General features: G+C 37.6%; 1 protein-coding gene across 1 annotated transcript in view; it reads right to left on the reverse strand.

Annotated features, from left to right (window-relative positions):
* Positions 1–19,348, reverse strand: part of RAD50 (RAD50 double strand break repair protein) — an 83,662-nt gene that overhangs the window by 15,372 nt on the left and 48,942 nt on the right. The window contains exons 14-21 of the mRNA XM_032425195.1: positions 17,659–17,848; positions 16,895–17,021; positions 16,289–16,482; positions 14,435–14,545; positions 13,508–13,600; positions 13,320–13,433; positions 7,324–7,451; positions 5,202–5,426 (exon numbers count right to left, since the gene is read on the reverse strand). Of these exons, the coding sequence (XP_032281086.1) occupies positions 5,202–5,426; positions 7,324–7,451; positions 13,320–13,433; positions 13,508–13,600; positions 14,435–14,545; positions 16,289–16,482; positions 16,895–17,021; positions 17,659–17,848 (1,182 nt within the window). The remainder of the gene's footprint in view (positions 1–5,201; positions 5,427–7,323; positions 7,452–13,319; positions 13,434–13,507; positions 13,601–14,434; positions 14,546–16,288; positions 16,483–16,894; positions 17,022–17,658; positions 17,849–19,348) is intronic.

Raw genomic sequence — 19,348 nt, forward strand, 5'->3', positions numbered from 1 at the left:
TAACATGCAACATTCTGTATTTGGGGGAAAATGACAGTGGAAAACTTGGGGCACAGGACAGAACACTGTACTCTGAATGATATATTCCAAAAATCACAGGGCACCTGGGTGGCTCAGTCGGTTAAGTGTCTGCCTTCAGCTCAGGTCATCATGATCCTGGGGTCGAGCCCCACATCGGGTTCCCTGCTCAGTGGGGAGTCTGCTTCTCCCTCTGCCCTTCCCCCCACCCCCGCTCTTTCTCTCAAATAAATAAAATCTTAAAAAAAATCATTTTAATTGATGCCTTCTTTTTAAAGGGGTAAGGGGCAATATATTCTAAAAGGTATAGTTTTCTTCCCTTCTCATCTAGTATGAGTGTCTCTGACCACTGGCAAGCTTATAATCAGTGATGTTTTTAGATGATTACTAATAACAGATGGTAATCAGCTTTTCTTGAAAATGCACTGCTAATTTCCTGTGTTACCCTAAATAGACAGCTGAATGCAACAATTACACTGATTGCATGCTTCATTCTAAGAGGTGAAACAATGAGGGAAATTTTGGACCTTTCTTCTAGGTGAGAAGGCAAATTTAAGGCTCACAATATGAACCTTAATAAGGCCACCATTTGCCAGCACAAGCCCACAAAGACTCAATTTTGGGGAAATCTGTACCACTTCTTCTCATTTAGAAGAATCCATCTGATTACCAGATAACAGAACTCGGTAAACAGCCTGGCTTTGTTCCTTAAGGCAAGGCTAAATTGCTGGAAAGCACCTCTGCACCTCCCCGCCCCCACGAACTCCTCCTGACCGGCCCCATCAAGCCCCCTCACACACCCTCACTCTGCTCAGTGTGATGGCTCTGGCACCGAGGTACTTTTTCTCTACTGAAGTGCCCTCTGTTCATTATCCAAGGCCAAGGTCAAATACATCAAATACAGACTGTGGAGTACCTACCATGGGCTCCCCTATTGGACCATTAGCAGTTTGCAGTAGGGACAGGATATGATATTCCTGTCTTCCCATAGCCCGACAAGAAAACACTAACAGGGATTTCTGAATGAACATGTGCCTGATAGAGGGAATCCCTTTCCTTCCTGCTGTCAAGGCGTCTTGGGGTATGCAGGGATAGCTAGAGGGCTCCTAGGTATAGTTTCCTATTCAGTTAACACATATGAAACCCCAAGTCTGCAGGTCAATGTACTATGAGGAGGAGTTACGTTGTAGCAGAAGACATACAAGTAAAATTTAAAAGAAGCATCAAGCAAAACCTACCTTGGCCCCACAGTCCCTCTGCCTATCACCCCACTTTTCAGCTCCCCTTCACAGAACTTCTCATTAAGAATTATCTCTCACTGTCTCCACTTCTTACCCCATTCTCTCCTCATCCAACTCCAAAGCTTCAGTTCAAGCCACTGAGATTGCTCCTCAAAATCATTAACACCTCCATCTGTCAAATTCAAGGATCACTTCTGAGTCCTCATCTCATCTGACCTCTCAATAACACTAGATTCTTGAAATAACTTTCTTCACTCAGTTTTCAAGATACTGTACCTTTTACATGTTTCTCCTACTTCATCAGCTATTTCATTAGATTTGTAAATATCTTGAGTCTTGGGACCCTTCCCTTCTCTATCTACAGTTGTCTCATGTAATCTCACTCTGTGGTTTTAAATACTACATATATGCTGATGATTCCCAAATTTATACCTTACTCCTCAATTCTAGATTACACATCCAACTGCTTGAAGTGCCTACAGGTGCCTCACACTTAAACTGTCTAAAACAAAACTCTAGATATTCCCCTCCCCAATCCTGCCATTTCAGGGAATGGCACTTTGCTCCCCCAACATCCTATTCCTCAAGTCAAAATATGTAGGAGCAATCTCTGATTCTGTTCTTCCCTTTTCCTCCGCTACATTCAATTCAGAAGCAAGGCCAGTCAACTCCATATCCAAAACAAATCTTGAGTCCATCCACTTCTCTTCATTTCCACTGCTACCTCCCTAGTCCAGTCCACCACCATTTCTTGGATTATGACAACAGTCTCCTCACTGGTCTCCTTGCTTCTATTCTTGCCCCTCTATGATCCATTCTCCAAACAGGAACCAGTGCAGTTTCTTCAAACTATGAATCAGATTATATTACTTCCCTGCTTCAAATCCTCCAGGGACTTCCTATCATACAGAGAGTAAATATCGAACTATTTACCAAGGCTACAAGGGCACCACACACTCTGGAACCATCTATCTCTGACCTCATTCCCCTGCTTACTATATTCTAGCCATGCTTCCTTTCTTAATCCTTCAACCCCTCCTGTTCGAACTGGTCTTGGGGCCTATGCATCGGCTGGTCTCTCCACCTGGAAGGCTTGCATCTCTGCTTTCTGTGTGTATGTTGCTCCCTCTCATCAATCAGGTCCCAGCTCAAATGCCACATTCTCAGAGAAGATCCTGCCTTCGAAAGGGCTTAAAGTGGCCCCTCAATTACCCCCATCACCAAAGTTAATTTTCACTGGGTAATCCTGGACAGTCTTCTTAATCTTTTTGATAAATACTGGGCCTTTACAGGGTAGATGCAATAATTCAGTTAGATCATAGCTAACAAACAGTAAGAATTCAATCAGTATTAACATCCTGTCTGTACAGCTCCCACCCTTGAAAAATTTAGTCTCAAGAATGTGTTTTTTTTTTTTTTTAAAGATTTTAAAGAGGATTTTTAAAAAATTGGTAAACATGAGGGTTTATCCAAATAAGCACTGAGGATGAAACCACTGTAGTGATTATTACTAATTTGGGATGATATAAAAACACTGCGAGGGGCGCCTGGGTGGCTCTGTTGTTAAGCGTCTGCCTTCGGCTCAGGTCATGATCCCGGGGTCCTGGGATCGAGCCCCGCATCTGGCTCCCTGCTCCGCGGGAAGCCTGCTTCTCTCTCTCCTACTCCTCCTGCTTGTGTTCCCTCTCTCGCTGTGTCTGTCAAATAAATAAAATCTTAAAAAAAATAAAAAATAAAAACACTGCGAAACTAAAATACTAGACAACAGAAACACAGCAGACAAGATCAGTTGTATTCAGGAAGAAGATCAAACAATTCACAGTAGAGCCATGGTTTTAAAACTCTGATGTGCACTAGAATCACCAAGAAGTTTTGTTAAAACACTGCCTGTTGGGCCTTGTCCCCCAACATTTCTGATCCAACAGTCTGGAGTGGAGGCTGAGAATTTGCATTTCTAACAAGTTACAAGGTGGTGCTGATAATGCTGCTCCAGGACCTCTTTGAGAACCCACACATTTAAGTCAAATAATCAAATACACATATTAAAAATTTAAAGCGGGGGGGGGGGGGGGCAGGGTGGGCAGGGGGTACCTGAGTGGCTCAGCTGGTTAAGTGGCCAACTCTTGATTTCAGCTCCGGTCATGGTCTCAGGATTGTGAGATTGAGCCCCATGTCTGGCTCTGTGCCTGGCATGGAGCCTGCTTGAGATTCTCTCTCTCTTCCTCTTCCCACCCCTCCCTTCCTCTCTCTCTCTTAACAACCACAACAAAAAAAGTAAATACCCAAATAACTAAAGGAGACTGTATCATTTATAACCCAAAGAAGGGGAAAAGGAGGAATAAACAACAATAAATCAATTCCAGAGAAGGCAGGTGTAAGTTGAAAAAAAAAAAGGGACAGAACTAAATACAACTATATTAAGTCATCACTTAAAATGAATTAAAAGGACAATTTAAAAAAACTCTGCTCTTTCTTGAACATATCATAAGGTTGTAGTAATTAAGGCAGTCTCAGTAATGGCAAAGAGTTAGACGAAGTGACTAGTGGCACAGAACAGAAAACCCAGAACCGACTTGTACACATAGGGAATTCTGATATATAACGGAAATGACACTGCAGATCGTTAAGAAAAGGATTAGCTACTCAATAATTAGAGCCAGGATGGCTGGTTATCAAGGGAAAAATGAAACTGGATTCCCACCTCACAATGTATACAAAATTCAATTTAGAATTGAATACTTAAATGTACTTAAATGTAAAAAGCAAAACTAAAACTTTTAGAAGAAAAAACAGCGGTAGGACAGGATTTCTTAAGACACAAAAAGAGCTAATTAGACAAGATTTGTAAATTCAGCTACCTTAAAATCAAATCTGTTCATTAAAAGGCACTGTAGTAAGGCAGTGGAAAGCTAACCATAAAATACTTAAGATATTTATAATACATGTAACTAAAAAAGAATTAAGATGCAGAAGAGATAAAGAACACAGGCAGATCAGTACCACCACCAATAAGACATTAAAAATGGGTGAAAGACACAAATGCTTCAAAGAGGAAAAACAAAATTAAATATGAAAAGATGTTTAGCATCATTAGAAATCAGGGCATCGCCGATGAAGACCACAATGGTTTACCACGGTACACCCACCAGATTCACAAAATTAAGAAACTGACAAAATCAGTGTCAGAGGATGCATCAGAGAAAACCCTTATTATTTGCTAGCAGTGCAGATTAGTAAAACTATCTTGGAAGACAATTTTACATCATTTTGTAAAACTGAGTGCAAAAAGTTTTACGTGTACATATACCCTAGAGAATCTCTTACACCTTTGCTCCAGAAGACCTCACAAGAATGTTCCTAGGAGCAAAGGTTGTATTAGTAAAGACCATATACCATATAGTATGGTATATTCCCATGACAGAATTCTGTACATCAGTGAAAATGAATGAACTATAGCTCTAAGCAACATGAGTATATAAAAACAAAACAAAAAAGGCAATTCCTAGAAGAGTACACAGAATACTGTTTTTAAAAGCTCAAAAAATAAAACAAAACCCTACATATGATTTTTCTTTTTTTTTTTTCCAAAGCACAGAAAGCAAAAATCTGTGTCAGTGGTTATAGGGAGTAGGGGATGACAGAAGGCTGAGATGAGGAGGAGGAGCATCTAAGTGGATCCCAGTTAGTAACAATGAAGAGTTCTTGGAATGGCTATGCAGGGTGTTATCCAGACTACTCCTTAAGATGAATATGCTGTAAAACTTAACTTCATAACTTAAGTAAGCATGCCTGTGTGTGTATATACACACCACGTATTTTCCCATTCTTTGATATATATTAACTATATTTAAAAAGTAAAAAAGAAAAAAGAGGAACACATGACTAAAATATGCTAGTTGAGACTGACTGCAGTGGGAACCAAATCCCCAGTCCAATACTTACTGATCAAGGGTCTTATAATAAATGTCCAGATCCTTGTTCACAAGCTCTGTTGTTCTCATAACAATCATCATTTCCCTGTACTTTTCCTCCGCATCCCGAAATTGAGGTTCTCGAAGTTCTTTCTTAAAATGAATAATTTCTTCCTCATAGCCTTTCTGTCGCCCTATTGCCGAACTGTGATTTCTTTTTATACTGTCTATTTTTTCTTCCAACTTCTGATGTTCACTATAAAAGGTAAACATGACAATTAAGGACCATTTTTAGCTTTTAGCAGCCTGAAGTGGAAAAGCCCAGATCTCTCTAGATATACAGTAAGTCTCTCCTTGCTTTTTATTTAAGGCTTTAGTACTAAAGAAAAATTTCTTGCTTCCCATATCTCTGAAGCATCCAGATTTGTGAACAGCTGATTTCTGTGTGCTGAACAAGGAACTCTCATAACACATGAACACTGAGCAAGGTCCTCATTTTTAGACACTAACCTAAAAAAAGTACTCTTGGTGATTAAATTACAAATTCACAAAATTCTGATTGTGAACTGAGAATGCACAATTACCAACGCTGAGAAGTTACTGAGTAATAGGTGTCATCATTCTGTTCACAATACATCAAAGACAAAATACAATTTCATCTCAAACTATTAGTTTTTGTGTTAATACTCGGTAAAGGTTTGTACTCTACGAAAACAAAATTTCACTTGCACAAGTATAAGCATAATAATGACCAAAAAAAGTAAAATACACAAACTTTTCTGGTAACTAGGGAGATAATACAGATTTGTGTGCTTTAAGAATCTTATTCATTTAACAATTACTTATTAAGCACCCTCTTATTAAGCAATGCTCCGCAGTTTATGGATATCCATACAGAACTGGCCTTATTATCTGTTTTGCTGACATTTCTGTTGCATTCTAGTTGAAGACAGATTTGGAAAAGAGGAGTTGTACTTAGTAGTCTGAATGAATATAAAAAATCATTGTTATGTACCAAACATAGAAGAAATTTAAAAATATCTGGTTTTGGTCTTCAGTAGCAAAGAATAAGTTGTTTCAATTGTATCTTCTAAAAGCTTCACTCTTTCAACTTCCCACTGAGAGCACTAACATTACAATGTTAAAGAGCTGAGGCTTGGGAGCTAGGATATCTAGGTCACATTCCAGGCTTTTGTCATAACTTCCTGTGGATTTTTTTCTGGATCTCAATGTCCTAATGCTTTAGAAATGAGACTGAAGATGAAGAGCTCTTTCAGTTATAAAGTCTGATTTCTTCAATATATGAAAGATATTTTTAAACGTTAAACCAAGAGTACTTACAATAACATAAGATTAAACCATTTGTTAGGTTTTATAAAGTAAATTAAAATTTCATTACAACATCCTTTAAAAAAACTTAGGCATTCTTTGATTCAGATTTAAAGTCAAGTCAAGAAAACAAATGAAAAATCTGTAAGAAGTGGCTGAACGAATGGCCTATATTTAGCTACGGTGGTTCAAAAATCTATTTGGCTAGTACAGCCTTTTATACCAGTCTAGTGCCTTAGCATCGACCAGTTCCTTAGAGAATTCCTAAGGCAACTCTAAGGCACACAAGGCAAGAACAAAATCATTTCTGCTGTAGCAGAAAGGTAGCAACTAAAGTTAAGTATCAAGAAAACTAGATGAAAGAAGTAACAGACTAACCTACAAAAAAAAAAAAAAAGCAGCTCTGGTTGGCCTGCAATTACGACTGGGACCATCTACAATGGGTCTCCAATGACAGATCACTTTGGCAATAAGTCCACTGGCAGTATTCGAGGTTGTACGAGCTGGGACACAGGCTTGGTCCACAGGCCATATGTGCTCTTTACGCTTGATACCATTATCTTGTGAAGCAGGTTAGCAGAAATCTGGGACTTTGCGTATTTAATCCTGCCCATCAATGCAGTAGGACTACAAATTCTCTATCACTTCTTCAGTAATTCCATTCGTAAAGCATGACATATGGTTGAATAAAAACTCTGTCCACCTTCCTGTGAGTCTCAAGGGACATTTATGCTAAAATTCTTTTTTAAAAATACGTATTGAATATTCTTCACAATTCAATAAAAAGACTTTATTTAAACTAAAGACTCCTTTTAAAAACATACTTCTTCATTTGTAAAACCTGCATTTGACCCATTTCCTTCAAATGCTGTTTTCTTTCTTCTTCAACTTCTTTTAGTTCCTCATTTCTTTTTCTTAAAGTGAGGTTATCCTGTAGCCATCTCTCTTGTATCTAAATGATATTAAATTGGTTAACAAAAATAATCAAGTTACCAACATGTGATTCATAACACACAATTGCTGAAAGGTAGTACTAATTCTGCCTTCACTTAGAATCAGGTTAAACTCAAAAGAGGGAGAAGCCAGGGTGAGGCTTGGAATAATCTGGACAGCCCATGAACACACAAAACAGATATTTAAATGATGAAATAAAAGAATAGAACTAAAGGCTATACCCCATTGGGACCATCTTGCACAGGAACCCCACAATAAAGCTTACTTATGTAAAAGGTCACAAGAGAGCAACAGACTATCAAAGTCTCAACTCACTTTTTTTTCCTAGTTGTATTTATCTCTTAACATGTGCCAAGGCTGAGATACTGTTAGGTATGTTAGATAAGATCTTTACCTTCAAGTTGACAAGTTGACAAATGATAGTCACAAGGCAGAAGTTTCACAAAGATAGTACGTATCTACATACCTGATGACACTTTCCCTGGGCACTGAACTGAACTGAAAATATAGGAAGTTGACTGGTTCTGAGTAGTTCTGTCCTTAAAAGAGACCCAATCATGCAGCAGCAGCAACACCAACAGAATTATTTCAGTAACCTTCCTGGTGATTATGAACTATGTTGTCAAGAGCCAAATAGGAAACAGTTTATAAGCTGACTCTTTGGAATGTAGAAAAAAAAATTACCCGCAGAAATAGATTTGGCTCATAAAAGTCTGAATATAGAAAAGTTGTCCCAAGTTCAGAGTCCAGACTTCTCAAAGAGGAGGCTAGGACCCTCCTGTAATAACCCTTCCAACTGAAATAAACCCAGTGTTATGGGAAGTGGGAAGGAGAGGAAGATCTTTGGCAGAATCTTGCTGCCAACAGTAATGGCACAGGACTTACTAGGGAATAAGGATTTGGGAGGTAGGTCAGAAGAAGGGAAGCCAAGCACTTCTGTCACATGCTTAATCTTGCTCATCTATGCATCACTATTTTGAGGTGTTTTTTTGTTTTTGTTTTTAAACTGTCATTAAGGTCACTTTCAGTTTTCCTGCAAATAGTAATACAAATACATACAACACATCTACTAAAGGGCATTACTATAAGCAGTTAAAAGTAACTGAAATGATATGGTTGTAAATGTCCTTTTGTTGCCAGGCAACCTAATGTACCACTGCAGCTGTTGTCACTCTCAAAAAGTCTTCCCTAGGAGACTACACTTGGACTTCTTCCTTATTAGGAACAGAAACTAGGCATTTCTTTCTTTTTTTTTTTTTTGGTCAGCTTCTAGTTGCTCTTAACGATAATTTTGAAAGACAGTATACAGCACAGTAGTTAAACAGCACAGGTTTTTAAGTTAGGTACACTTAGGCTTAAATCTCAGCATTACAACTTTCAAATTTGATGACTTTGGGCAAATTAGCTTAAATTCCGAGCCTGTTTACTTGTATAAATGGTGATAATAATACCACCTGTCATACAATGCTGATGTGAAGATTAAATGAGTGAGCCTGTGTGTAAAGTAATGAACACAGTGCCTAGCTCAGTAATTGATAGTGAAATGCTTTTTGGATCAAATCTGTCCTTGTATTTTAAGCAGTGAGAATTCCAATTATAGTCTACAAAATACAAAGTATCAGAGAAAGAAGAAAGAAAGCCAGATACAATTAAAATACAACAGAATTGTTTTTCTGTATGTAACACTAGCAATCTGGCAATGTTAGGTCAAGTTCTACTTCTGTTATTCACTACTTTTGTGACCTCAGGCAAGGCAGGTCACCTCCAGTTCCTTTCATCTAAAAAATGAAGGAGATTATTTAACTTCCAAATTTCTTATTCTGTGGACTAAATTCAGTAGAGCTCAAGCATGTAAAGAAGGTACTGTTAGGCTCAAAATATTTAGCTCAGATGACAGTTAACGTATGCAGTGGGGTACCTAAAGCAAACCTAAAAATTAGCTGCATTCTAGGTAACTGTGATGGAGTAGCACACTGAATTGACTGCAGTTCAAGATCTACGAAGTCTAGCTGGGAAAAATGCCATTAATTACAGAGGATGGCCTGAAAGTTCTGCAATGCTCTGGCTCAGTGACGTTACATCAGAACCCCTGGGGAACTTTAACAAGGCATAGTTGCTTCTGCTCTTGCCCCAGAGATTCTGACTTATTGGCCTGTAATGGAGACATAAACATGTGTATTTTTAATAGCCCAGGTGATTTTTTTTTTTAATTGAGAAGTAATTCATATACCATAAAGTTCACCATTTTAAAGTGTGTAATTCAGAGGTTAGTATATTCACAGGTTGTGCAACCATCACCACTGATCCCAGAACATTTAACACCCCCAGAACAAACCAAGTACACATTAGCAGTCAATCTATTCCCTTTCTCTCTCCTTCCCTTAACCCCTGGCAACACTAATTTGCTTTTTGTCCCTTTGGATATTCACATTTCATATAAATCGAATCATACAGTATGTGGTCATTTGTGATTGGATTCTTTCATCACGTAGCATGTTTTCAAGGTTTAGCCATGTTGTAGTATATATCACTATTTCATTCCTTTTCATGGCTGTATAATATTCCCTTTTACGATGTGATGGTTAATGTTACGCGTCAACTCAGATGGGCCACAGTGTGCCCAGACATTTGGTTGAACGTTATTCTGAGTGTGTCCTGGAGGGTATTTCTGAATAAAATTAACATCTGATTTGGGAGAATGACTAAAACAGGCTGCCCTCCCTAATGTGGGTGAGCCTCATATCAACTGATGGCAACCCCAAGAGAACAAAAACACCAAGTAATAGGTAACTGCTCCTGCCTGAATGTAGGAGCTGAACAGTCGTCTTTTCCTGCCTTTGGACTTGAACTGAAACCTCGGTCTCCTAGTTCTCAGACCTTGAAACTCAGACTAGAACTACACCATCAGATCCCCTGAGTCTCCATCTTGCCAACTACAGATCCTGGGAGTGCTCAGCCTCCATAATCATGTGAGCCAATTCCTTATAATAAACTTCTTTATATAAATTTGTGTATGTGTATATATCCTGTTGGGTTCTGTTGCTCTGGAGAACCTAATACATAATGGATATACCACACTGATCCATTCATCCATATGGGTTGTTTCCATATTTTAACTAATGTGAATAATGCTGCTATGAATACTCTTGTACAAGTTTTTATGTGAACATGTTTAAAATTTTCTTGGTTGTATACCTAGGAGTGGTAAACCCAGGTGATTCTGATGGGTACCTCTAGCTAACCTCTGCTCCCTAAAACACTCCAACATTTATTTTAGGCTTCAATCACACGACCTGCTGAAGAACCTCATTAAGGGAAGATAAAAAAAAGATGCTGAAACACACTGGGGGGGGGGGGGGGGAAGAAGAAAAAGAAAAGAAAAAGCCCCATGAGGTTTGTTAAAGACATAGTGTTATTAATCTACACAGTGTCCTCCTTTCCATGAATGTCTACAGGAAACATTTTTCTCTGGTCTTTAATATGCGTAACTGGTTTCCTTTCAGCTCTGAGACAATGTAAATCTTAACTAATTGTGACTTCCTATCTTCATGTGACTACTAGAATCCTTAGCAAGTGTGTCACATTTCATGGGCTACATTTTATATACTTACTACTCTCCTGGTTTTACCTTCTTATCCTTATTTTCATATTGTCTCATTTTCCCACTAAATTAAAATGTTATTTGGCATTGCTCTATGTATACAACTTATTAAATAATTTCTAGAACAAGGCAGATTACAAAAGTAAACTCATATATTCAGATCCATGAACTTTAGACCATCAACTAGTAAAGGGTCACAGATGGGTAAATCTTAACGATCTCTGTGTATGTTTATACATGGAGAGACATTAATGATTTACAGACTGTGATTTGAAATAGGCAACCACATATAAGTGAGGAATAACTATCTCGTTATACATGCCATCATAAATTTACAGTCACTCAGCATTTATTAGATGGCAGAGATTTTTTTCTTTAAGATTTTATTTTTAGGGGCACCTGGCTGGCTCAGTCAGTGGAGCAGGTGACTCTTGATCTTGGGATTATGAGTTCGAGCCCCATGTTGGGTGTAGAGATAACTTAAAAAAAAAAAAGAACTTAGGGTGCCTGGGTGGCACAGTCGGTTAAATGTCTGACTCATGATTTCGGCTCAGGTCAAGCGTGACCTCAGGGTCGCGAGATTGAGCCCTGCAGTGGGCTCCACGCGCATTGTGGAGTCTGCTTCAGATCTTCTCTCCCTCTGCCCCTCCCACTCATGTGCACTCTCTCTCTCTAATAAATGTTAAAATAAATAAATAAATAAAAATCTTAAAAAAAAAAAAAGATTTTTTATTCGTAAGTAATCTCTACACCCATCATGGGGCTTGAACTCACAACCCCAAGCTCAAGACCCACATGCTCCACCAACTGAGCCAGCCAGGCACCCCTAGATGGCAGAAATTTACTTCTAATATTCATATATTTGAAATACCTGGCACTATGGCCAGGGGCCCTGCAGACAGCTGATATGGCTAATCTTCAAACAGATTTTAAATCAGCATTTATAACCAAATGATTAAAGTGTTCATATAGCAAATTTTGTTAATAACAGCAGGAATAGAGAAATGGTGTAAAGAACGATGAAGATAATTTCTCAATGTGATTTTAATTATAATGGTAGAAATTACTTTCCTTAATAGGGAAAATGATATAGGAATCAACAGAAAAATGACTGGAAATACATAGATATCTTACTTACAACTTTTAAGATTATTATACTTCCATCCTTGTTTTGTGTGAATTTATCTTACATTAAGAAAGAAAAGAAAGTGAGAAAAAAATAGAGATATATGTAGGATATTCATTGCCACCATTTGCAGTAAGAAAAAAGTGATCAACTTGTGGCACACCCACAAAATGGAGTATTTCGTGATCATTAAAAAGAACATGGTGGGGGTGCCTAGGTGGCTCAGTCAGTTAAGCATCTGTCTTCAGCTTAGGTCATGATCCAAGGGTCCTGGGATCAAGCCCCGCATCAGGCTCCCTGCTCAGCGGAGAGCCTTCTTCTCCCTCTCCCTCTACTGCTCCCCCTGCCTGTGCTCTCTCTGTCAAATAAATAAATAAAATCTTAAAAAAAAAAGTCATGAACTCTTAATATAAGTATACAAAATTATTAAAAAAAAAAACAAAACATGGTGGATCTGTGAGTTGACTTGATATATAAGATCAAATTGCATTAAGTGAAAAAAGCAAGGTGCAGAATATGAATGGTATGATCTCATACATAGAAGTAAATATACACATACACACAGATATATTATTGATCTATCTACCTGCTGATATGAGTAAGAAACTTCTTTAAGAACAAACAAAAAACTGTTAACAGTAATGACATCTAGGAGTGAGCAGAGAATAGGCAGAAGGGGAGGGAGAATTTTAATTTAAACTCTCTTTGTTTAAATATTTATATTTAAAATTAGCTTTGGGGTGCCTGGGTGGCTCAGTCAGTTAAGTGTCTGACTCTTGGTTTTGGCTCAGGTCATAATCTCAAGCGCATGAGCTCAAGCCCTGCACTGGGCTCCATGCTGGACAGGGAGCCTGCTTAAGATTCTCTCTCCCCCTCTCTGTTCCTCCTCTACCCTGCTCACGCTCTCTCTAAACTAAATAAATAAATAAAACCTTTTATGTTTATACTTTTACCAAATGGGTCTTTTATTAAAAATAAAATTGGAAAAAAGGAAGAAAAGGCTAGGTTATTAGAATTGCTTTTCTCTACTGTGTGCATTTCTACTCAACGGATCTATTGAAAACAAAAGTAGAAATTAAAACATTAACAGAAGAATGTTATTGGTACGATATCATAAGCCACTAGCAAAAAAGACCTACCTTCTGTGTATCAATATCTTGTCTCATGATTCCCATTTCTTTATTTATATCTTCTTTGTGTCTCTCGCATTCACTTAGTTGAGCTATTACTTTATTAAGTTCATTTTCTTTTTGCTACAAAAAAGAATATTCTTTAAGCACAAGAAATAAAAGTATAAACAAATATATAATTTTAAATTTTAAATTACCTTCTTATAGTCATCTTTCCCATCTTGAATATAATTCTCAATGTCTTTCATATAACCATGAATATTTTTAACCTTTTCTTTGATATCATTCACCTGTGGGAAAATATAATTCTAATGTTTATACACTGGTTGGGACTAGGGCATTTAAGAAGATTTATAGCCAAGGAAATACATATTAAGGTAACAAAAACTTAATAGGGAAGCACAGTGGAACAGTGGCTTGGAAGTTGGAGCCTTGGGTTCCACTTTCCAACACCACCAAATTTTATAATCTGAGAAATTCCCTGTATCATCTATGGGACCAGATTAAATAGTCTCTCTTCTCAACTTCTATTTTAGATTAAGAAGCAAAATAATTTTAATCTTTATTCTTTTTTTAAAAAAACAATTAATTGTTTAAGTTAACATATAATGTATTATTTGTTTCATGGGTACAGATCTGAGATTCATCAGTCTTACATAGTTCACAGCACTCACCATAGCACATACCCTCCCCAATGTCCATCACCCAGCCACCCTACCCCATCCCTCCGACCCTCCACTCCAACAACCCTCAGTTTGTTTCCTGAGATTAAGAGTCTCTTATGGTTTGTCTCCCTCTCTGGTGTCGTCTTGTTTCATTTTTTCCTCTCTTCCCCTATGATCCTCTGCCTTGTTTCTTAAATCCCACATATTGAGATCATATGATAATTGTCTTTCTCTGATTGACTTATTTCGCTTAGCATAATGCCCTCTAGTTCCATCACGTCGTTGCAATTAATCTTTATTCTAACAAGAATTTTTAATGTCTAATATGTCACAAATCTGCAAATACTATTTACCTTACCATGTTTTTAATTTCATATGAAATACTAGTGTCCAACATGGTTCTCTGAACATTAAGTTTAATATATGTATTTGATAATAAAAATATAAATGAAATCTTACTTTATCCTGGGCTATTTTGTTGCTTTTATTTTTTTTGTTGATTAATTCTTCTTTTTCCTGCTGGAACTTCTCCAATGTTGTTTCCAAAGGGCTTAACTGCTCTTTAGCATCCTAAAAATACAAAACATAATGCCTTATATTCCATTATCTTATTTCAGGTGTCAGATTTTATAGTCATAATAAAAGCACTTTCTATGTGTCAGGCTTTAAAAATTCACTCATCTGCTTTTTCCAACAACCCTATGAGGAGCCCTACCATTATTTTCATCCCTATTTCAGATTAGTTTATTTGGGGTCACAACAGCCAGTAGTAAATGAAGGATCCGGTATCCAAATCCTGTCCAACTCCAGAGTCTTTCTCTTAACCTCTATGCTATACTGCATCACCACTAACTTGGTTCCTAATCCAGGCCATGTGCCCCCAATTATATGAGCATGTGGCTTCAGGTATAAGTTTTTATGAGTTTGCAGGGGCACACGTCAGCTGTGTGTGACCAAAGAAGAGGTTCAGTTCAGGCCTCTCTTTTACAGACGGGAATATGACTTTTGATACAGGACACTTTTGTTCTTAAGCTTAGTTTGCTAAGGGCTAAGTACATATTTTATGGTATAAAAACATACTGGTACATTGATGTTGCTGTGTCCACACCTATTTTGGAAGGAAAGGGGCTTTGAAGTGACAAACTATTTTACTAATCAGGCATCTCCACTGTTCAGCCTTATAACATCTCTATAGCATAATTACACGATTACCACTGTAGGAAACAATGATACTCAAGCTAAGATAACGACTATTTAACGAACCCATAAAAGAAGATACAATTCCTTAGTATTACTTCAGGGCAGATGTATTTTTGTATTCATATTGAGAAGAGGTATGGTGTGGTAGGAAGTCACATGTAACAGACATTGAAGAGCTACCTGAAAATAACCCCCGCCTCCTACTAGCTGCATGACCTTGGCTAAGACATGAAGCATCTGTCTCAATCTCTTTTTTATAAAAAGGGGACTAAATCACCTACCTCAACAGGGTTACTGAGACACTGAACTGTTTAATGTCCAAGGGCTTTATAAAGAGTAAAAAAAATTATACAAATGTAAGATATTACTATTTTATATCATACTCTAAATACTTCTGTAACATTTACAGTAATTAATGACAGATTCAGTAATATACTTGGTGCTCAATGAATGTTTGTAATTATGAAAAGCTAGATAAGACTGTTATTTCTAGAACTGTTCAAAAATTTGATTTGGTCTTAGATGTGATTAATCTAGATGAGGGATGTCAAATGGTTTCCATTCCATGTAGTAACTCAAAGCCTGCTTACTACAGTGGGAAGGATTCTGAGACTACACCTGGAATCAAACAGAAAAAGTGCTCAGACTGAGAGGCAGTATCTTCCATGGATACAGGATCTGCAGGTAAGACCAATATCCCATATAAACAGGACTCCTTATAGGTAGTTAACCAGTCACCTGACCACCCCCAGTAACAGGAAGTTCACTAATTAACCAGGCAGCCAATTCTTCCTTATTACAGCCAAAATCTCCTCAGACCCTTTACCTATTAGTACAAGTTTGGTCAACACAGGAACCACAAAAAAAAATTATACTATTTTTTATTTAATCCTTACAATAACCATAGTTTTAGTCACTACACCAATAAAGAGCATTTCACATATTTGAACTAATTTAAAAAACAGGTATGTGGGGCTCCTGGCTGACTCAGTCAGTAGAGCATGAGACACGTGATCTCAGGGTCGTGAGTGCAAGCCCACGTTGAGCATGGAGCCCATTTAATTAAAAAAAAAAAAAAAAAAAAACCAAACAATTTTGTATGAATCTTCTTACCTTTATCTCTCTGAATAAGGACTGAACTTCAGTGGATAATTCCACAGTCTGCTCCTCTAGCTGCTGACGACGTTGTAAATTAGTAGATATCTGAAGTTTCTCTGATTTAAGTTCATTTGTTGTACTTTTTAGGTGTTGAATCTGTTCCTGCTGGTCCTGTATAAGCTTACGATTCAATTCCATCTTACTGGAAACTACACAAAAACATTCACACAGTGACTAAAGTAAGGATACAGAAAATACTACGGACAGCTAGCTTCCATTTTTATAGCTCTATGGAATTCACAAAGGCTCAGCTTCCATGGGTCCCACCCACTGCAAGAAAAGTGCTACAGAACTCCTCCTGGCCACCCATGGACCATAGGGTAGTTATGACTAAGAAAACGTAGAGCTCATCAGATATCCATCATTCAAAATCTCCCATCGTTCCAAATCTTTTGTGCAAAGCAAGGAAACAAGTGAGGCTTTGAGAAAAGAGGGTGAATATACTATGAACTGGAAGAAAGACAGTTCCTTGTCCACATAACAGATATAAAATTTATGATAAAAAGCATATGCTGGGATGTTGAAGTCTTTATGGGTACATGAAGAAACAGACTATATTACCTGTATCTAATTTGTGTTGCTTTTCTTGTTTTTCCTGGTTTACTTGTTGAACAGTTCTATCCAAATCTAGTCCTTGCAGTTTAGCTGCTTGTTGTGCAATTTTTCTTTCAACATCTTTAAGTTCCATCTTAAGAATGAAACAAAGTTATTTCTTTTTTTTTTTTTTTTTTTTTTAAAGATTTTGTTTATTTATTTGACAGAGATACACAGCGAGAGAGAGAACACAAGCAGGGGGAGTGGGAGAGGGAGAAGCAGGCTTCCTGCAGAGCAGGGAGCCCGATGTGGGGCTCGATCCCAGGACCCTGGAATCATGACCTGAGCCGAAGGCAGACGCTTAACCATCTGAGCCACCCAGGCGCCACCAAAAGTTATTTCCTTTAACAAACTTACTACATTATCATTATTCAGTATCTTTAAAAACTATTATTTTAAAATCTGAATTTGTAACTGATTTCAGATTTAATTTTAACAAAGTTTAAAAGAATAAAATGAATTTTAATAATTTAAATATATAAACAAAAGGAAACCAACTAAAAATGAAAACAAACAGGACATTTCTTAATTCTCGTATTTATGAATAAACAATCCAAACCCAGAAACGTAAACTAAGCAGTACTCCCCTCAGACTATCTGCAATTCAGGACCGGGAACTCTAAACTCAACCCATACCTGTATACTATCTGTTTGTTTTTAACACTCGCACATTTCACATTCAAACCACCATGAAACAAGTTTTATTTGGCCTTCAAGTATAATAAACTTACCTGGAACCTCTCCATAATTGTAACATCTGTCAGGCAGACTTTAGCACTTTCTTCTTCAGCCATTATTGTGCCCAAGAGTGTTTCCTGTTCCTCTATGTCATTCTTTAAGCGCTGTATGTCTCTATTGACATTCTGCAGTTTGTTTCTTAATTCTGGTATTTCCTTCTCCTTCAAATCAATTATGCTTTGCCTAAACAGAGAACACACAATTAAAAATAAGCTATGTTTTCTTATCATGAAACGGAGGTTATGCATTTTTGGCAAGAGTATCACAAGTGATTGTATCCTTCTCAGGGCATATCAGTGGGCACATGATGTCATTATATTTTATTACTGGAGATGTTAATCTTACTCACTTGGTTAACATGGTGTCAGCCAGTTTTATCCAGTATAAAGTTACTATTTTTGTCTTTATAATTAATAATGATCTTAGGAGAAATATATTGGGACTATGTCAGTATCTTGCTTCTCCTCAAACTTTTGCCCACTGATTTCAGTATCCAATGGTAGATCCTGCTTACAATAATTACAATAGTCTCCCCGCCGCCATGCCGATCCCCAGGGGATATATTCCAAGACACCCAGTGGATGCTTGACATCATGGATAGTACCAAACCTTACATATACCGTTTTTTCCTATAGGCATATCTGTGATAGAGTTTATAAATTAGGCACAGAGATTAACAATACTAATAATTAAACAATGACAATATACTGTAATAAAAGTTATGTGAATATGGTCTCTCTCACAACATCTTATTGTACAGGGGCACCTGAGTGGCTTAGTTGGTGCAGTGTCCGACTGGTGATTTCGGTTCAGGTCATGATCTCATGGGTCATGGGATCAAACCCTGAGTCAGGGTCTGCACCAGTGGGGAGTCTGCTTGAGATTCTCTCCCCCTGCCCCTACCCTCACTCAAGTGTGCACACACTCTCTCTCTCTGAAATAAATAAAATTTTAAAAAATATCTTATTGTACTGTACCCTCCCTCCCTCTTAAGGTAATGTTATATGATAAAACGCCTATGTGATGATAAGAAGTGAGGACAATGATGTAGGCCTTGTGACTTCAAGTTGGGCTACTGTTAACATAATGACAGGTCAGGAGGATCATCTGCTTCTGGACCACAGCTGACCTCAGGTAACAGAAACAGGAGAGACGGAAAGCACAGATAAGAGGGACTACTGTATTACTGTGATGTTTGCCAAACTGAGAGATTTTCTATAAATTAACTGACTATACTGACCAAAAGTGTCAAGACCATGAAAGACAAAGACTCTGAAGAGCTGAAGACTGCAGGAACCTAAGGAGTAATAACAACTAGATGCCATGTGGGATCCTGGGTTGGGTCCTGAAACAGAAAAACATTAATGGAAAGACTGCTGAAATTTTAATATGCTTTGTAGTTAACAGCGACACACAAATGTTAATTTCTTGATTTTGATAACTTATTTATGGTTATATAAATTGTGAACATCAAGAATAGCAGGGTGAAGGGTATAGGTGGATTCTCTGTACTTTTTGTAATTTTTCTGTAAGTCTAAAATTATTTCAAAATAAAAAGTTAAAACAAATAATGGAAAGGAAGGAAGGAGAGCACTCAGCCAAATGCTACATGGGTTTATAGTAAAAAAGCTGCTAACCAGTTTATTGCTGCTACTATTGCGAATGGATTACAATTCCTGTGGC

The sequence above is a fragment of the Phoca vitulina genome, unplaced genomic scaffold, assembly GCF_004348235.1.
Source record: "Phoca vitulina isolate PV1807 unplaced genomic scaffold, GSC_HSeal_1.0 scaffold32, whole genome shotgun sequence".
In the NCBI taxonomy this organism is placed as follows: Eukaryota; Metazoa; Chordata; class Mammalia; order Carnivora; family Phocidae; genus Phoca; species Phoca vitulina.